At 37.8% G+C, this 21,419-nt stretch overlaps 1 protein-coding gene across 5 annotated transcripts in view; it reads left to right on the forward strand.

Annotated features, from left to right (window-relative positions):
* Positions 1 to 21,419, forward strand: part of STXBP4 (syntaxin binding protein 4) — a 206,321-nt gene that overhangs the window by 135,397 nt on the left and 49,505 nt on the right. The window contains exon 18 of one of the 5 annotated variants that reach the window (XM_061142572.1): positions 8,285 to 8,399. The exons of the other annotated variants lie outside the window; for them this stretch is intronic. Within the exon in view, the coding sequence (XP_060998555.1) occupies positions 8,285 to 8,337 (53 nt within the window). The 3' untranslated portion in view covers positions 8,338 to 8,399. Of the gene's footprint in view, positions 1 to 8,284; positions 8,400 to 21,419 lie in introns of those variants that run through there. 5 annotated transcript variants of the gene reach the window in all.

The following is a 21,419-nucleotide window of genomic DNA, read 5'->3' on the forward strand; positions in this document are numbered from 1 at the left end:
CACCTTCAGTGAGACAGCATGTAGACGTAATAAACATTTCCAATAAGTACTGGAACCCCTGGAGGTCTCTACATTGCTCTCCATCAGTATTTACATGGTCGGTCTTGTGATGCTTTAGTGTAATCTTTATTTGAAATAACTACATCTTTTAAAGTGTAATCTTTGTTTGATTGACATTTAAGTTAACAAAATTTTATAACAAAAGCAGGAAGAAGCAGTTCTAGTTAAGAAAAATGCACATTAAAGCAGTATCTGTCTGGGTATCCAATAGGAGGTCTTTTATAAAAAGGGAAGTTGTTGACTTCACCGGTAAAGTGACAGCATAAGCACAGGCTTCTACCTTCCTTCCCATGGAAATGGTAAATAGAATGGAAAAATAGGGGGGAATCTTCAAAGCAGATACAGGCAAATCCCCAAAGCTTGTCAATATAGGAGAAGTAGAACTGCATAGAAGAGAAGAATGAAGGTCTATCTTGTTACTCTGTCTGCTGAATAACAGTTGCAATTTTGGGGGTGACTGGAGGGAACCCTTGCCGGAGGACACTCCTTAATGCATTCTAATCTGAAGGGGTAATGAATACAGAGACTGGCTAGATGTAGACAGACTCTTTTTACTCTAATATTGTGGTGAGTCAGTGTCATTTGGTGAAATCCTCAGGGTCTAGGTAGATTCCGTGTCAAGCAGAAGGTCAGTGGGGCTTGGTCCGTTAGGCAGCCTAGATACCCGTTAGACCTGACACACATTGGATCACACAAGAGATGTGTGTAAAGAAATAAATGCAAAGGGAACCTGACACCACAGGCCACAATGCTCTGCACAGCTGTCTCTGGTCCTGGCTCATGACCCACTCCCCTCAGACTGCTGCATTGTCCTCATACCTGCACTGCAAGTGCACATGGGCCAACCTCCAACCTGAGCTTAGATCGAAACTTCAACAACAACTTGGTTGAGTGTCAGAGCAGCCAAGGGTCCACACTTTCTTGAAAAGGTTAAAAACCAATTCTGAGTAAAGAGCTCTCTACATTCAAGACTTGTATAAAGAGACACTCATTCATTCAATTCATTCAAGTTCTTATAAACAAATATGTATATGTATCAGTTCAGTTTAGTCACTCAGTCGTATCTGACTCTTTGCGACCCCATGGACTGCAGCACGCCAGACCTCCCTGTCCATCACCAACTCCCGGAGTTTACTCAAACTCATGTCCATCAAGTCAGTGATGCCATCCAACCATCTCATCCTCTGTCATCCCCTTCTCCTCCTGCCATCAATCTTTCCCAGCATCAGGGTCTTTTCCAATGAGTCAGTTCTTTGCATCATGTGGCCAGAGTATTAGGGTTTCACCTTCAGCATCAGTCCTTGCAATGAATATTCAGGACTGGTTTCCTTTAGGATGGACTGGTTTGATCCCCTGCAGTCCAAGGGCCTCTCAAGAGTCTTCTCCAAAAACACTGTTCAAAAGCATCAATTCTTCAGTGCTCTGCTTTCTTTATAGTCCAACTCTCACATCCATACATGACCACTGGAAAAAACCATAGCCTTGACTAGATGGACCTTTGTTGGCAAAGTAATGTCTGCTTTTTAATATACTATCTAGGTTGGTCATAACTTTCCTTTTTAATTTCATGGCTGCAATCACCATCTGCAGTGATTTTGGAGCCCAAAAACATAAAGTCTGACACTGTTTCCACTGTTCCCCATCTATTTGCCACGAAGTGATGGGACCAGATGCCATGATCTTAGTTTTCTGAATGTTAAGCTTTAAGCTAACTTTTTCTCTCTCCTCTTTCACTTTCATCAAGAGGCTTTTTAGTTCCTCTTCACTTTCTGTCATAAGGGTGGTGTCATCTGCATATCCGAGGTTATTTATATTTCTCCCGGAAATCTTGATTCCAGCTTGTGCTTCTTCCAGCCCAGCGTTTCTCATGATGTACTCTGCATATAAGTTAAATAAGCAGGGTGACAATATACAGCCTTGACGTACTCCTTTTCCTATTTGGAACCAGTCTGTTGTTCCATGTCCAGTTCTAACTGTTGCTTCCTGACCTGCATGTAGGTTTGTCAAGGGGCAGGTCAGGTGGTCTGGTATTCTCATCTCTTTCAGAATTTTCCACAGTTTATTGTGGTCCACACAGTCAAAGGCTTTGGCATAATCAATAAAGCAGAAGTAGATGTTTTTCTGGAATTCTCTTGCTTTTTCGATTATCTGATGGATGTTGGCAATTTGATCTGTTTCCCCCACAGTCAGTCTCTCCCATCAGGAAGCTTCCATAAGCCTCTTATCCTTCTCCATCAGAAGGCAGACAGAATGAAAACCACAATCACAGAAAGCTAATCAAAGTGATCACATGAACCACAGCTTTGTCTGACTCAATGAAGCTATGAACCACTCCATGTAGAGCCACCCAAGACAGATCATGGTGGAGAGTTCTGACAAAACGTGCTCCACTGGAGAAGGAAATGACAAACCACTTCAGCATTCTTGCCTTGAGAAACCCACAAACAGTTGAATAGTATTATATGTATACATAGAAATATTTGATTATGAAAAAGTCCACTGTCAAGAAAATAAGAGGTAGCTGTTGAAATTCAAGATGGTAGGTGGTCTCATTTGAAAACCTCCCCATCCTGTTCCTACACTTAGAAATGATGTTTAAAATTGTGTGTGTTCAAAAGATAAAAACCATGAAAGGAATGCCTCCCTGCACCAGAAAACAGAAGGTAAAACTATAATCATAACTGTGGAGTCTTAGGCTTCTGAGACCAGTAGGATTAATATGGGCAGATGGAGCAAAGGTGCAAACACCCCTGAGGACCCAAATGATGCCAGAGCAAATGAAGCAAGGTGCAGGAACATTTCCATAGAAAATACACTTCTTTTTTCAAGTCACTTACATATTAGGCATTTTTTTTTTTTCATCTTTTCAGTTTAGGAGCCACCTGGGCCTGCCACCAATTGAAGTTGAAAGTAAATATTTTCACCCACTATAGATGGGAATATAAGTTTGCACAACATTTTGGGAGTCTGTTCTGTAGTATATATTAAGACCTTTTAAAATGTCTATTTGAAAATAAAAATGTTTTAATGATCATATATTTTAACCTAATAATCCCACCTGTTGGTATTTTTGCAAAGAAAACAATGAGTGATGTACATAAAAATGTGTATACAAGTACTTTCATCATGGCATTTCTTACAACAGCAGAAATATGAATGTTCAACTGTTGAGTAATTATATAGTTTTTACTCAACCCATTGAAAATAAGGATGAATTTTCCCCTACCAAGCAATGACTATCTAACAACACATATTTGTTTATGTAAGACTCCTGACGCAATTTAGGTATTTCTGTCTGAAATTAACAGTATTCTGACTTTTAAAATTAGAATGTCAGTGATGGCTGCTTTTTGTCTTTATTTTCTGATGCTAACTATAAGTTATTTAGACATGGGAAAAGGCTTTTTGAGAAAAAAAGGGAAGTGTGATACTATAATATTTAAAGGCCTTCATAATTTTTCTTTTAAATCCAAAACTCACACTTGATATAACATCTTCATCATCTCATTCTACTTATTCTAGGTCTCAAACTCTCATCTTTGCTTTCCTTATTTCCCTCAAAACATATTTTTATTAACCAACATGAATTTATCAAAGGAGAACAATGTGTGTGTGTGTGTGTGTCTGTGTGTGTGTCTGTGTGTGTGTATGTATATATATATCTTCTTCGGTGACGATCAGCCATACTCTTTACAATGCGCATTATGGTATTTACTTCCACCTAAATTAATCATACTATTAATATATCTTTCTTCTCCTAGAATTGGAGGAAATGTTTTATGTATAGCAAATAGGTTACATGATTTTGATGCCATTTGAGAGACAGTTTCACTTGTTTTTTAAGGCCGACCTATTCTCTAGTGACTTGGTTATTCAGAATCAGATAATAACCACTGTAAATATTCATGGTGTTTTACCATTCAAGGAATATGGTAAACTTACATATTCTCTTGTACTGTTGCAGAGTGAAAGTAGGTTACTGCTATAATGTTCCATTAAGAAAATATATCAAGTTTAATCTTGGGTGATTTCTGGAAAATCAACTATGCTTGAGTTAACTCAGTTTTGTTTTAAGAAGGCAAATTATTATTAGCCTCAAGAAAAATAAGTAATTTTTTTCCTAGTACAATTTCCAAAAATAAAAAAGAAAGTAAGAGAAAAATAGATCACTTAAGAGAAGGTAATCATTTAGATTCACTTAGATTTTTTTTACTTCATTCTTTCATTAGCTGTTTATTGGGTATCTTCAATGGGCACGACCCTGACCTAGGCCTTTGGTAGCAGCATAAACAAAGTTCTTGCTCTCAAACTGTTTAAATAAACTGTAAGGGCAGAGATGGACAAACAAGTTAGCAAATAAGTACATGACAATTCCAGATAGTGATGACTGTTAGGCATATAATAAGCCAGTTGTGTAAGGAAATCTGAGTATGTGGTAATGCAACTCTTTTTGAAGAGATGATATTTGAACTGAGATCCAGCCAGCAGAAAACCTGTATGGGAAGAGCTTTTTAGACTGAGTACAAAAGCCTTGAGGTAGGAGCAATCTTGATATATTTGAGAGAAATTAAAAAAAAAAAATCCTGGGGTATCTGATATATATGAGAAAGCAGAAGAGTAGCCAGGAGGTAAGGGTGGAGGTGCAGAAAGGAGCCAGATCATATAGGACTTTGAATACTATAAAAGGAGTTTGGATTTTATTTTGAGTATCATAAGAGCCATTAATGGTTTTACGCAGAAAGGAATAACATTATCTGGTCTACATTTTAAATAAAAACCACTCAGGCAGTTGCTTGAAACTGAACTGTAAGAGTAACCAAGAGTGAAGAAAGCAGGAAGACTAGCTGGCTATTCCACGATTAACACAGGAGATGGCAGTACCATGGGCTAGGTTTGGAGTAATAAGAAACAAATATTCGCTTTTAAAAAGAGAAGTTGGTTGGGACATTTGAAATTCGGTATTAATGTTTAAACTTGATATTTGTTGAATATCGGGTCAATAAGTAACCAAAAGTCCACAAGCCCAAAGGAGTTGCCTGTCGTTATTTTGGATCTTAAACTACCTCATGTTTCCCTACTGCTCCTTCTGCACATTAATTAACTGTTGGGTATTTGCCCTTTCTGTTAGATAAATTTCTGAGAATTGAAGTCCTGAGATAATTTAATAATACCAAATCCACAGTTGTTGTTGTTGTTGTTTACTCCCTAAGTCGTGTCCAAGTCTTTGCAGCCCTGTGGACTCTAGCCCGCCAGGCTCCTCTGTCCATGGGATTTCCCAGGCAAGAACACTGGAGTGGGTTGTCGTTTCCGTCTTCATGGGATCTTCTTGAATCTATAGTAACCATCAACTATTCTTGTTTGGTACATAGGAAACAAACATAATATAGTTTGTCAGTCATAAAAATCAGGATTCCACTCTGTTTCCTGTATTCAGTATACATGAACAGATACTCACTAAATCAACCCCAGAGCTTCCACATGGTATTTGTCTTCATAGACAATCATATCCAGGACAGTGTTTCAGATACATGGTTTAATCACATATACTGCCAGCAGCTGTAGGTATAAAGGCATGGCTAGATTGTAGCCAGTCTCTTCTGTCCATGAAATTCTCCAGACAAGAATACTGAAGTAGGTAGCCATTCCCTTCTCCAGGGGAACTTCCTGACCCAGGGATCAAACCTGAGTCTCTTGTATTGCAGGCAGATTCTTTATGATCTGAGCCACCAGGGAAGACCAGACAAGCAAGACCTAATTTCCCCCACAAGGCAGGAATAAGTTGTTAAGGGGATAACAGAATGCACGGTATGTAGGATTTAATTAAGTAAATGTCTGTATACCTTAGTACTAACATGGTGAATAGACTATAACTTAAAATGATTTCCAACACAAAAGCAGAAAAAATATAGGAATACTTCGTAAATTACAGAAGACATAGATGGTAGAGTGTAGGGAATTAGCTCTCTTCCAAGAAATGAAGGTCTGTAATTCCTGGCACAATTACAACTGACTATAATAACAGAATGTCTAAAGTGTAGTTCATGTTTCTATCCTATAACTGGACAAACAAAGTGTAGATGATGGCAGAAAGAAATATTTCCCCTCAAGGCCTGAAAATGTCCTCATTCAAACTGAATGCGTTCTTTTAGATTAATAGAATAGGTGTTCTCCAGAGTTCACATGAGGACAAAGTATTAACAGCTCATCTCAGGAAAGACAGCAGCAGTAGCAGTTGTGTGCAGTTACCACTTTAATAATTATTTAATATGATAAAATAGTTCAATTTAGATCCAGAAGTTCCTTCCTTCAACAACAGACTATTAATATTACTGTTACGGATGAAATACTTTAAAATAATAATACCAAAGATATAGATTTTTTAAATTCTATCAGTTTTACAGCTTAAAAGAACTATTTTACCTCCCTATGTCCTCATACAACCCTGTGAGATAGTCACTGCTAGTTCTACTTTAAAAGATATGAAAAGATTAAGGCTCAGAGAACTGAAATAATTTTCTTAAGCCACATACTTGTAAAGTACAATGCCAGAACCCCAACCTAGGCCTTCTACTAATTTTAAGTCCTATGAGTCTCACAACGGTGTAGTTAAGTCATTATATCACAATTAACTGGTGGATTTTTTTTTCTCTTGAGAGTATATAAAATAGCAGGGTGCCCTATATCCAGTATCATCCTAAGTAAGATAAAAATATGATGACCTCTTGGAGTCTTGCCTTTCTATCTCTAAACTGGGGATACAGTCTTCATAAGATTGTTTTAAAGATTAAATGAACTAGTATGGAAGCACTTTTTAAAATATAAAAAGTGTGTTAGTGTTACTGGCTTAGTCATGTCGGACTCTTTGCAACCCCATGGACTGTAGCCCACCAGGCTCCTCTGTCCATGGAATCCTCCAGGCAAGAATACTAGAGTGGGTTGCCATTCCCTTCTCCAGGGAATCTTCCCAACCCAGGGATCCAACTCAGATCTCCTGCTTTGCAGGCAGAATTCTTTACTATCTGAGCCACCAGGGAAGACCTTTAAATATAAAGTGCTTTGTAAATATTAGATTATGGAGATTATGTTTTAGAGTCCATTTATTTTATTTTAATTAGAATCATTGACCAATTTTCATGACGTAACAAATATTCAGAATAAAGCAACAGATTACATTGATTCAAGAAGCTTTAATAATTTTCAGTCATGCATAGAAGAATACCTGACTCATTGATATAGTTATTTTCTTAGGTCAGAATGACAGAGCATCTTTTTTTTCTTTTAATTAAAAACATCTGTGTTGCTTGTTTGTTTGTTTTTTAGAGCAAACATTTGTTACTTCTAAAATTAAAGCATCCTTAAGTACAGTAAAGCACCATGGAAACCTCAGAGTAAAAGTTAAAAGCTCTCTTTGGAACCATTTAAAAAATATTGTATAAAGAGGGAATAATAAATATACCTAAGAAAAAAACTTAAAATCCTTCATAATATTTTTCACAAATTTGTGACCTTCTGAACTCATCCCACCAAGTTTACTAATTATATTAAAGTGATTAGATTTTGGGACTATACAATACTTTTGGTGCTTCTCAGTTCTTTTATAATAACCCCCAAATGCTAAAGAAACTTAAAGTTAATGTAGATATAGCACTTGAAGTGAGATGCCTACTTTTGGACAAGATCTTAGGTAAATCCCTCAACTTCACTTTTGCTCCATTTATAAAATGGAAAGATGAGCACCATAGCTTATTACATTACAGGATAAAATGAAATAACATTGTGAAATTAGCTTTTACTTAGAAATTAGTTGTTTGCACCCTAAATGATATCTTTGTAGATTCATTTTTCCTAGTTTAGAGGCAGAATAGTATACTGAAGAGATCATATCTTGAATTCAAATTCCAGCTCTAAGACCTAATATTTGTGCAGAGAAGTCCCAAAAGGGGTTCTGTAAGCTCTCTGAGTCTCAATTTCTTCACCTATGAAAATGGAGATGTCATCAGCTCATGAGGTTGTTGGGAGGATTGCAGATAATGTAAATGAAGTAACTAGCTGATTAAAGTTAATGTTTATAAAGTGGCTCATATCTGGTAGGTACTCAATATACATCATCATTATTATCATTGTCATTATAATCTTCATCATTCATTGTCATTATGTAAAAGAAGTTTGCCCTTGCAGCCTACTGTGATATGATCAACTGTTCTCTTCTTCCCTCTATTTTTAGGCAAGGGGAAGCTGGAAACCTTGGAAGGTGGTGAAAGATTTCTACTGATATAGATTTATATAATTTATCATTATTAAATCACTGAGAACATGTAAAAACAATGTGCTAAAACCCCTGAAAACAATTCAAAAGTAACATTTCACTCTTTAATACAGCAGTAAATTTTGAATAGGAAACCCAGCTTCGACTCAGTTTTTTTCATGGATATAAAGCTTGAAATAATAAAGAAATTATGTCTAACTAGTACCTTCAAGGGTACTCAGGTTTTACACAATGTTGTATGTGGAAAGGGAGGTCTTGCTGACCTTGTATAGAAAATAGAAATACTGAAATTGCTCATGGATGGGTATAACTAGTTCTCTGTAAGACTTTGACAGACATTTCACTAATGTGAGGGAGAAACAAGCCATTTGGATATCTGGTGTGAGAGTGTTCCAGACAGTAATCGCAAAGGCCCGAGGGAGGAGGGTGTCTTGTGTTTAAACAAGACAAAGAGGGCATCTGGACAGAGGGGTCCAGCTCATCGCATTGTCAGTTCTCAGCAGATCATCTGCGTCTCAGAAAGGTCTTTCCTAACTACCCGTCTCCCTCTAAGCTCTGTTCCACTCCCCTATTTTATTCTCTCCTTAGGACAACAGACTATTTTTTTTGTTTTCTTGTTAACTTTCTGTCTCCTCCATTAAAATATGAGATCCTCTGAGAACAGGAATCTTGGATATCTTGTTCACTACAATTTAGGTAATACCTAAAACAGTACCTGACACATGGTAGGTGATCATGAAATAGTCATATTTCATTATGATAGTATCTGTTTAATGAATATATTTAATATATATGTTTGAATATCATTTACTTCGGTATGAACTTAAAACGAGGCCCCATCTCTGCTCACCAGAATGCTGTTATTAGCAGTGCCCCTCACTCAGTGTGCGGTGTTAGTGAGTGCCCACGGAAACCAGCACACTCACGGTGTTGGTAGAGCTACTCAGTGCAGCTCTTCTGGAGGGCAGATGTCTGTGTCTCTAGGAGCCTAAATGTACATGTTCCTGAACCCATTTCCAGGGTCTGTTACGGAAATTCCCGTTCATATGCATGAATCTATTGTATATGCAAATAGATGTCAGATAGTTCTTTCCACAAACATTCATTGAGTAAATGTGTATCAGGCACTGAACAGAGGCTGGGTTGACGCTCACATTGAGGATGTTCTGGAGGCAGGTGAAACTTGAGGAGCCCCAGAATCACCTCTTCTCTCTTGAACCTGTAGAACCTAGGTGGGGTACCATACAGCATCAGCTGAGACTTTCTAACCAAAATAGTTCCATGAATGGCCACCCCTTTTTTTCAAAGCAACAAATCGGATAGAAGGGGAAGAAGACTATTGAAAGCTGTGACTGTACTGTGTACTGTGAAAGCTGTGTACTGTGAACAGTACATCATAAAAGGCGACAGAGACGAAAAAGAAAGAAACATCAGTAAACCTGTAAGATTGGACCTCAGTAGCCTAGGCAGAAAAACTGTATGAATGATACTTCCTCAAAGTAGATTATTAACTAGTGCTTGCCAAGCTGCTGTAATACTGAAACACTTTAACTGTTTTGTGTAATATCTGCTAGAATTGTAGCTCTTCTGAAAGTGTCTGGAAAGAATGTGATTAAGTTTGTACATATTTGGACACATATCACAGATTCCATTAAAGCAGTTTTGTCTTTATATTAAATTTAGATAAAATAGATTTGCTGTCATGTTTAGAAACCATCAGAGGATTGTGGAGTAAGAAATCCTAAAAGGAAAACTCTACTGTACACAATAACTTACAGTCTCAGTACGAAAGAAAAGGTAGAGATATACAAATAAATCAAGGGAAACCTCACAGAGCTCTTAGCTTAGATGTTTAAACAAATATACAAATACTGAACAAACAAACAACCTAGAACTAACAAGAACTCTTCAGAATAGTGGCAGGAAAGTTAAAGCCAGGATTAACTCAAGTTTTTGAAAAAATTAAAGATGAGGCAAAATATATTGAAGCACTGACAAAGAAAAAGATTTGGTGTGTTAGGTTAATGTATCACTGACTCGATGGACTTGCATCTGAGCAAGCTCCTGGAGTTGGTGATGGACAGGGAAGCCTGGTGTGCTTCAGTCCAGGGGGTCGCAAAGAGTCGGACATGACTGAGTGACTGAACTGAGCAGTGGGGAAAGTCTGAGTGTGACTTTGGTCAGCAGATTCTTTGGTCATCTCTATGATCCCTGCTTTCTGGTGTTCGTGCCCCTGTGTGATTTCCTCCCGTAGAGTATGTACAGGACCTCTGGTTTACTTGTACTAGCAGAATTCAGTAAAGATGATACATGATAACATTGCATAAGATTTCAGTGCGCACTTTGCTGTAGTCTCTCAATCCCTAGCTTCAAAGATATGAACCGCTATGTTGGAAAACCCACACAGCAAGGAGCTGAGGGTAGCCTCAGGCCAACCACCAGAAAACTGAAGCCTTCAACCTTGTCAGTTCAGTTCAGTCACTCAGTTGTGTCCAACTCTTTGTGTCCCCACGGACTGCAGCACACCAGGCTTCCCTGTCCACCAACAACTCCTGGAGCTTGCTCAAACTCATGTCCATTGACCCGGTGATGCCATCCAACCATCTCATCCTCTTTCATCCTCTTCTCCTGCCTTGAACCTTTCCCAGCAACAGGGTCTTTTCAAATGAGTCAGTTCTTCGCATCAGGTAGCCAAAGTATTGGAGCTTCAGCTCCAGCATCAGTTCTTCCAATGAACACCCAGGACTGATCTCCTTTAGGATGGACTGGTTGGATTTCCTTGCAGTCCAAGGGCCTCGCAAGAGTCTTCTCCAACACCACAGTTCAAAAGCATCATTCTTCGGCGCTCAGCTTTCTTTATGGTCCAATTCTCACATCCATACATGATTACTGGAAAAACCATAGCTTTGACTAGATGGACCTTTGTCATCAAAGTAATGTCTCTACTTTTTAATATGCTGGCTAGGTTCGTCATAGCTTTTCATAGCTCTTCTTCTGAGGAGCAAGCATCTTTTAATTTCATGGCTGCAGTCACCATCTGCAGTGATTTTGGGGCCCAAGAAAATAAAGTCTCTCACTGTTTCTGTTGTTTCCCCATCTATATGCCATTAAGTGATGGGACCAGATGCCATGATTTTTGTGTTTTGAATATTGAGTTTTAAGCCAGCTTTTTCACTCTCCTCTTTCACTTTCATCAAGGGGCCCTTTAATTCCTCTTTGCTTTCTGCCATAAGGGTGGTGTCATTGCATATATGAGGTTATTGATATTTCTCCCAGCAATCTTTATTCTAGTTTGTGCTTCATTCATCACAGCATTTCACATGATGTACTCTGCATATAAGTTAAATAAGTAGGGTGACAGTATACAGCCTTGACGTACTCTTTCCAAATTTGGAACCAGTCCATTATTCCATGTCCCATTCTAACTGTTGCTTCTTGACCTGCATACAGATTTCTCAGGAGGCAGGTCAGATGGTCTGATATTCCCATCTCTTGGAAGAATTTTCCACAGTTTGTTGTGATCCACACGGTCAAAGGCTTTGGTATAGTCAATAAAGCAAAAGTCGATGTTTTTCTGGAACTCTTGCTTTTTCTATGATCCAATGTATGTTGGCAATTTGATCTCTGGTAACTGTGCCTTTTCTAAATCCAGCTTAAACATCTGAAAGTTCTTTGTTCAGGTACTGTTGAAGCCTCACTTGGAAAATTTTGAGCATTGCTTTGCTAGTGTGTGAAATGAGTACTGTTGTGCAGTATTTTGAGCATTCTTTGGCATTCCCTTTCTTTAGGATTGGCATGAAAACTGACCTTTTCCAATCCTGTGGCCACTGCTGAGTTTTCCAAATTTACTGGCATATTGGGTGCATCATGTTTTAGGACTTTCACAGCGTCATCTTTTAGGACTTGAAATAGCTCAGCTGGAATTCCATCACCTCCACTAGTTTTGTTCGTAGTGATGCTTCCTAAGGAACACCTGACTTCGCACTCTAGGATGTCTAACTCTAGGTGAGTGATTACATCATCATGGTTATCTGGGTCATTAACATATTTTTTGTGTAGTTCTGTGTATTCTTGCGACCTCTTCTTAATGTCTTCTGCTTCTGTTAGGTCTATACCATTTCTGTCCTTTATTGAGCCCATCTTTGCATGAAATGTTCCCTTGGTATTACTAATTTTCTTGAAGAGATCTCTAGTCTTTCCCATTCTGTTGTTTTCCTCTATTTCTTTGCATTATCACTGAGGAAGGCTTTCTTATCTCTCCTTGCTATTCTTTGGAACTCTGCATTCAGATGGGTGTATCTTTCCTTTTCTCCTTTGCCTTTAGCTTCTCTTGTTTTCTCTGCTATTTGTAAGGCCTCCTTAGACACTTTTGCATTTCTTTTTCTTGGGAATGGTCTTGACCCCTGCCTCCTGTACAGTGTCATGAACCTCCATCCATAGTTCTTCAGGCACTCTGTCTATCAGACCTAATCCGTTGAATCTATTTCTCACTTCCACTGTATAATCCTAAGGGATATGATTTAGGTCATACCTGAAAAGTCTAGTGGTTTTCCCTACTTTCGTCAATTTAAGTCTGAATTTGGCAATAAGGAGTTCATGATCTGAGCCACAGTCAGCTCTTGGTCATGTTTTTGCTGACTGTGTACAGCTTCTCCATCTTCGGCTGCAAAGAATACTATCAATCTGATTTTGGTGCTGACCATCTGGTGATGTCCATATGTAGAGTCATGTCTTATGTTGCTGGAAGAGGGGGTTTGCTATGACCAGTGTGTTCTCTTGGCAAAACTCTATTAGCCTTTGCCCTGCTTCATTTTGTACTCCAAGGCCACACTTACCTGTTGCTCCAGGTATCTCTTGACTTTCTGCTTTTGCGTTCTAGTCACCTATGATGAAAAGGACATCTTTTTTTTGGTGTTAGTTTTAGAAGGTCTTGTAGGTCTTCATAGAACCATTCAACTTCAGCTTCTTCGGCATTAGTGCTTGGGGCACAGACTTTGATTACTGTGATATTGAATGATTTGCCTTGGCAATGAACAGAGGTCATTTCTGTCATTTTTGAGATTGCCCCCAATTACTGCATTTTGGACTCTTGTTGACTATGAGGGCTACTCCATTTCTTCTTAGGGATTCTTGCCCACAGTAGTAGGTATAATGGTCATCTGAGTTAAATTCACCCATTCCAGTCCATCTTAGTTCACTGATTCCTAAAATGGCGATGTTCACTCTTGCCATCTCCTGTTTGACCACTTCCAATTTACCTTGACTCATGGACCTAACATTCCAGATTCCTATGCAATATTGTTCTTTACAGCATCAGTCTTTACTTCTAACACAAGTGACATCTACCACTGAGAGTTGTTTTCACCTTTATTCCATCTCTTCATTCTTTCTGGGGTTATTTCTCCACTCTTCTCCAGTAGCATATTGGGCACCTACTGACCTGGGTTCAATCCTATAACCACAAGGAACTGAATTCTGTTAATAATACCAGAGTCTTCCCAGTTAAGCCTCAGATGAGACCACAGTCTTACCAGAACCTAAGTGACTCAGCTAAGCCTCACTCAGATTCTCTACCCACAGAAAGTGTGAGATTAAAAGTATATATATTATTCTAAGTTGCCAAGTATGCAGTAGTTTGTTTAACAGCAATAGAAAATTAATATCATATACTAGTGCCATTTGCTTCTACCTTCCTAGTTGAGAAAATGACTGTCAAAGCAGCAATGCTGGAATTTTCTCTGGAATAAAAATATTTCCTTCTATTAAAGTAAGAGATACCAGTTACATTTGTAGAGTTTTGAATCAACTTTTGGACTCCTCATGGGGTGCCTCTTTTCTGTCTCCCCTATTTCTTTAACTCTTTTCTATCTAATTGAAGGAAGTTCGAGGGGAACTGAAGGATGCCCCTTTACAACTGTAATGAAGACAGGAGCCTCCAAAAGCACAGAGCTGCTACATTAGAGGTGGTGTCATGCATCTTCCCAAGAGAAACAGCTCTCTCTCCTCCTGGGGCGACATCTTATGCACATGTCACGTTCCCAGTACCGATCACAGTGCTTGACACATAGCTGATGCTCAGTGACTGATGAATGTTCCTTGTAAGTTACCTCACCTATAAATCCAGTGAGAAAGAAGAAAAGTCATTATCCCTCCTTACTGTGGTCCTTTTCCTTCCTAGATTTTTGGGAATGAAAAGGCGATCATGACACTCATTTCGGTACAGGAAAGCAAATGAGCACTGAGAGTCCAGAGATGAGTGAATTGCTCTTTGTTCATAAAAGGAATCTGTAAAGCCTAACATGAATACCAGTAATTCTATAATTCTTTTTTCCTTCTAAGTCTACAGAGTTATGTTTTTTTTATTGAGGTATAATTGACATGTTTAATTTAATATGAGTCCTCTTCAGTGTTGATAAATGCCAAAAGCTTAATTGTCTGATTCCAAATGATACTGACATAATGGACTCATTTGTTGTGTCTCCATTTTCTATCTTCACATCACATAAAAGTACAAGCCTTTTATAACCTGACAATAATTGGAATGCCTTTATCTTTTATTCACTTTATTGTCAGCTTCCCTCTTTGTAGACTTCTAGTGGAAACATAATTTTAACATTTTTCATTCCTGTTTGGTACATTGAATGCCTGGTACATTGTACCTCATTACTAAGAATTTGTGAATCCTTTATACGTACGCTCATTAATTAATTCCTAATTGTTTTGTTGGACATTGCTGATGACAGATACTCCCAGGTTTTGGTTTCATTTGTGCAACATGTAAGTATAAAATGAACAAAATATATATACTTCATTGCTTTTACTGTGCATTTCAGAAGCATGGTAATTTTTAATCTAAAGAAGTGAAAGTATTTCAATTCATAATGTCATTATTTATAAATTAGGAAATTACATATCTGTTAAATTGAAACCTTTTTAAAAAAAAAGATGAATTGATAAATGCTCAGGGGCATGTGTATTGCCTAAGAACATGGTTAATTTTTTAAAATTTGATAAGCAATATATTATTTTTCCTCTGCAGTCTGTTCTCTCCTGGTCTTTAACACATAAATCATGCCATATCACTCTCCAAGTCAGAACTCTCCAATCATTTCCCATCACACTTAGAATAAGATCCAAACACCTTACCATGGCTTATAAGACCCTTCATCTCTGGCCCTGCCTAGCTGTCTACTACCCTTCTCCTGCTTATGTTACCTGAGTCTCATTGGTCTTTTTATAGTTCTTCAGACATGCCAAGCTCATTTCTACGCCAGCGCCTTTGCACTTGCTTTCCCAACTCCCGAGAACCCTTTCCGTTTAGATCTTCACAAGACTTACTCCTTCATTTTGTTCAGGTCTGTGCTCTAATGTCTTCTTTTGAAAGAGGCTTTTCCTGGCCACTACTAAAATGCTAGCCCCCATCATCACTACCAGTCATTCATGATGATTGGTCTCTTCCCATGTTTTTTCAGTAGCACTGCTTTGCCATCTGAAATTGTGTCTGCGCCTCAGCACACACACTGCAGGAAGGTAGGGTCCTCTCTTGTGTTGTTCACCACTGTAGCCCCTGAATCTACTACAGCAGTTATTCAATATGTGTTAAGTAAATAAGTAAATGAATAGAATCATAGAGGTACCCTGTGTAGAACTAAACAGCAGTTGAAGAGAGAAACAAGGAAATAAAGTAAAAATAACATGAATTTTCACAACTGTATTATTGGAGGTTGGTAGAGCCATTAAATGTCAGAAGGAACTCAGAAGGAAAGACAGGTTGGGAAAGAACTAAGACCAGTTCTGCATAAGACATTAGAAATGCTGGTAGGCATCGAGAGGGAGGTGGGAGAACAGGTCACGATTGGAGATGCTATGTAAGGAATAATTGATTGTTTTCCTGATTGTTGAAGCCCTAAGGTTGCAGTGAAAGTATGTAACAGGAGAAGAAGGAAAAGCCCTCCCGTGACAAGCTCAGGAGAAGGTCCAGGTGGGGGCAGTCAGGCAGGATTTAAAGAAAGCTCCTGGAGAAGAGAGTTTCAAAAAGGGAGTGTTAAACCATTCTAAATGCTAATAACAGGAGGGCAGCATGTGAAAAATAGATTGGCTGTGATGGTAAGCATTTGTGACCTTTAAGAGAGAAGCCTCAGTAGATTGGTGAGGGCAGGAATACATTTTACACCAACACTGTTTTGAATGTCAGTTTAATCTTTCCTCTGTGATTCATAAGGCATTTCAGCATCTCTAAGGACCTCTTGGTCATTTGGTAAATATCAATTATGTAACTCTGTAGTTTTAAAGGTGTTGGATTAAGGGATAAAGGTATAGGAAATTGAAATGAATCTATACTGATCCTGCAACACATGGTAGAAGTTGCTTAATTTAAACACATTCTCACCTGTGCCCAGGTTTCTGTGACTTTCTAGTGACGGATGCAGTGTGCTCTGTTAGCTGTCAGCAAAGTGTCAGTTTAGCATGTGCAGTGTTTTACATTACCAAGTGCTAAGATCAAACGGAAAATGTTAGTTAGCACAGCAATATTTTTATGTTATTGTCTGCTGACATAAAAATGTGTTAAACTTTTATTTTTGTTATTTTGAAAAGATCTGAAAAGAATGAATAAGCAGGAGAAATTGCTCATAATCCACCACCAAGACACCATCATTGTTTACATTTTCACTTTCAGTCTTTTATTCAGCTTTTTAAAACTTATATCTAACGCCTTTGTGTTATTCCTTATATAATGAGAGGAGGAATATAGTAGCTAAAAGCAGGAGCTTGAGAATCAGATTACTTGGGTTCAAATCCCATCTCTGCCTCTTATCAGCAACATGATCTTGATGAGTTTCATAACCAATCTGCACCTCAGTCTCTTCACCTATAAAGTACAGGAACAAATAATTCTTTTATAAGCCAATTTGTCCTAATACCTGGCATATAAAACAGAGTTGATCCCATACTCTTTCCGCCTTTCTTTCCAAACTTACTTGTTGTATTTTCCCCCTCCACTGGCACTCATTGCAAGACTTTTCATCACTTTCATTATTTTAGTTATCATTTTCTGATGTTCTGTACTTTTGTCCTTGGTTTTAAGGTGCAAATAGTTTTGGGAGCCACCTCTCCTGGATACTGAGCTAGTATGAGAAACTGAGGAACCCAGTTGAAGATTATACTTGTCTACAGTGGCCTTAAAGTCGCACTGCACTGCACCCCCATGTTAAAGTCAAATATGGCCTGACTCTGCTCTGAAATAAAAAAGGATAATAAACTAATTAAAGCATTTGATTGTATCAGAGTTATCCTGAAGCCATTTACCATACAGTGATAATCAAATGACTGAATGGGCCGTCAACAGTAATATGTCCCTTAGGGCAGCACATCACAGTTGTGTTATATGCAGACTATTGTGACAGAAATGTTTCTAAGACTAGGTTAAATGTGGACTATTTAAGTAATAGAGACTTCAAGGGAAAACAATTTCTTCTTTTGTTTACTTCAGGAAAGTATTTGAATTTATTTCAAGGTATCTTTAAAGAAAGGGGAGGTTAAGAAAAATGGTCATTAGCCTTTTGATTAAAATAATTGGTCAAATAACATTGAGGCAGAAGAACATGGATATAATAGGTGTAACACCTCTTTCATGACTTCATGATTGAAAACAAAACTAAGCCCCTAGTTCTCCCAGTCAAACTCAATGGGTCATTTTGGTGTGACAATTATGGTCATATTTCCCAGAGCCAACCTTGATTTTGAGTATTTTGGCCCCCTTTCAATTACTCTCCTGTTTAGGACTCAGAAGAAAATAGTTGGAAGTATCTATAATATTCTTTCTTTGTGAGCAAGGTTTTTATCAACCTTACTCTTTTCTGAAAACATATTTACTCTGTTCTAGTAATGTAAGGTACATTGTTATCCAAAAGTGGATCTGTCTTTATTGATAAGGTTACTGACAAGGTTCTGTGAAATGCGTTACTATGCTATGGGTTGTAAAGTTTTTATAAACAACAAAATGCTATTGTTTTGTTGCTTGAGATGATGGTGGATTGACTAACTTAAGGAAACAGGCTGCTGCAGGTTTTTCTAAGTATCTTGCAGTAAATCAACCTTCAAAGACTTCCTTAGGAAACAGATTGGTGCTTTTTAAAAATATAAATGCAATATATTAAACATAGTTCTTAAATCATCTAGTTCTTTTTTCTAATCCAAAAATAAGAAAAATATATCAATTTGTAATATGACTTCCTAGAGATCTGAATAACAAAAAGCTTCGATGTTCTTAATCCAGCATAGGTGGCAGTTTCCTAGTTCTTTTGTGTGTTTTGTTATGTGTGTATGTTAGTCACTCAATTGTGTTCAACTCTTTGTGACCCCATGGACTGTAGCCCGCCAGGCTCCTCTGTTTGTGAGACTTCCCAGGCAAGAACACTGGAGTGAGTAGCCAACCATTCCCTTCTCCAGGGGATCTTCCTGACCCAGGGATCGAACCCAGCTCTCTCGCACTGTAGGTGGATTCTTTACCAGCTGAGCCACAAGGGAAGCCCTTACTGAAACATACACATTTATAAACGTATTTTTTAAATCCTTAAAGGAGATATTACTGTTTCCCAAAGACCTGATAAATGTAGTCAAAACATTACTTTGGAATATTTGCATTTCAGAGTATAATTTACATATTTCATTGTCAATGTATTTTGTGGTATTTTATTGTTTCCAACGGCCACTGTGCCTGAGTGGCAGCATAGAGGCTGTGTTTACCATCATACCGCATTCAGGAAACCATGAAGGCGAGCCTGTCTGGGGGGTGCACAGGCCAGCAAGCATGCTCTCTTTTCTATTTAGTCAGCTTTTGTCTAAACATGGCTTACTGATTTGAGTGGAAGTTAACAAAACACTGAGCTTTTATGATCTTGTCGTAGCAGTGCCCTGTTATGTGACCTAGATCTCAAATCTCTGTAGTATTTCCTGTATAAAACTAGTGTAGTCCCTCTCTGTGCACCCACCACAATAATAAAATATGAGTCAGCTATGTAGAGACACTATCTGTGGAGGGTTTTTTTTAATCAAAACCTTTTGTTAATAAAAAAAAAGTACATAATGCTATTTATATTCTAGATGAGCTAATAAGTTAGGTATAATTAAGAATCTTTCTAGGAGGAAATTTCTCAGGAGGTATTTAAAGATTCACTCCTTAAATTTTTTTTTAATAATATGCTTTTTTGTATACATAAAGAATTTTCTTATTTCTCAGCCTTAGTCTTGGAATTCTTAGTAGATAGACTGTGACCTTTATTTGTACTAAATAAATATTTTTAATCTGTTCTCTTCAAAGAATTTTTCTTCTTATTGCAATCTACTATTATAATTTCATTTTTTAAAATGAGCATTTACACCCTACAAACACCTGTTCAGTTCTGTCCTATGTGAAGTGACATTGGCAGATTTCAGCCATATTATAGCCTTTCCTTTTGGCTCAGCCCTTAGTATAAAAAAGACTAGTTGTGAAATAACAACCATTATGCTATAATATTACTGCAGATAAATATAAACCAGATAAGTTGATTGCACATGCATCACATGGTCAAGGCTTCCCAACACTCCGGTCTGACTAAATAGCACAGCAGATTTTAAATATTATGCATATCAAAGAAATATACGTCTATCCAAATTGGCTGCGGTAATAGAATAGAATGATAGTTGCAGCTATATCTAAATAATATCAAACATTTGTATTACCAATGAAATACTGGCTCATCTAGGTATAGACGTTTACATTTACGTGGGCAAAACAACTGAGTGATTAATTGAGTAATTAGAGCTTGTGTTTGAATGTTCACCATAGTCCCAGAGTATCACTGTACAGCATTCTCCTCTAGGCTCTGTTCTCTCCCTTAATTGTATCTCCACTTCTATTCCTTCTTCCCCTCCTTTCCTTTCTTCAACAAATTCTGCTTGAGAACTGTATGTTGAGTGGGGATGTGAGACATAGCCTTACTGGAACCATGTTGAGAGTAATTGAATAGTTTGTAAAGTTTAATTATGTACTTACAAATTATGGTAAATGTTCTAAAGAACACGAACATAGTATCATTTATTTATTCAGCAAACATTTCTGAGGATCAGCTATGTGTCAGGCGTTTTTCTAGGTTCATAGTAGATACGAATGAATGAAACAAAATGATCCCTACCATCATAGAGGAAACTGGGAGAGGAAAGAGTGGTCCGTCTTTGTGGTAAGATTTAAGTAGAGATTTGAAAGACAACTAAGAGTCAACTGTCTTAACGACCTAAGGAGAGAGCATTCTAGGCTGAGACAAAGAGCTGCCTACTCAAAGAAATGAAAGGAGACCACGGTAGGTTCATTTAGTGAGATGGGGACAGTTAAGTAGGGTCAGCTTTTGGAAAATAAAACTTAACTTTAGAAAAATTGTATGTAATTTTCCTGTGAAGCACCTAGTGGAAATATTATTGGGAAATTGCTTATACTAGCCTAAGGTCAGAAGAAAGGCTGGACTGGAGAAATAAATGTGAGAGTCACCAGTCACCAGCATGTATAGGATTTTTAAAGCTATGAAAGTGGTAAGATCACCTGGGATGAGAATATAGTAGGGAAAAGAAGGGGATACAAGACTGAACCCTAGGAACATTACATGGCTACAAGAAAGAAGAAACTGAACTCAAAAGGAATGATCTTTTAAAAATTTAGATGACATTTTTCATTTTCTAAATTTAGGTACAATGCTATGTGTATATAGTGTTGTGGAAACCAGGAAAAATTGAAAGATTTTAACAGCATATACTATTTTTAATGTTATATTTTATATTGAGGTAGAGCCAATTAACAACGTTGTGGTAGTTTCAGGTGAGCAGCAAAGGGACTTACCCTTATGCATACATAGATCCATTGTCCCCTAAATCCCCCTCCCATCCAGGCTGCCACATAGCATTGAACAGAGTTCCATGTGCTATACAGTAGATCCTTGTTGGCTATCCATTTTAAATATAGCGGTATGTACATGAAGAACTATGGATGGAGATTCTTGACATTGTAGAGGAGGCAGGGATCAAGACCATCACCAAGAAAAAGAAATGCAAAAAGGCAAAA

Source organism: Dama dama, chromosome 5 (assembly GCF_033118175.1).
Source record: "Dama dama isolate Ldn47 chromosome 5, ASM3311817v1, whole genome shotgun sequence".
Classification (NCBI taxonomy): Eukaryota; Metazoa; Chordata; class Mammalia; order Artiodactyla; family Cervidae; genus Dama; species Dama dama.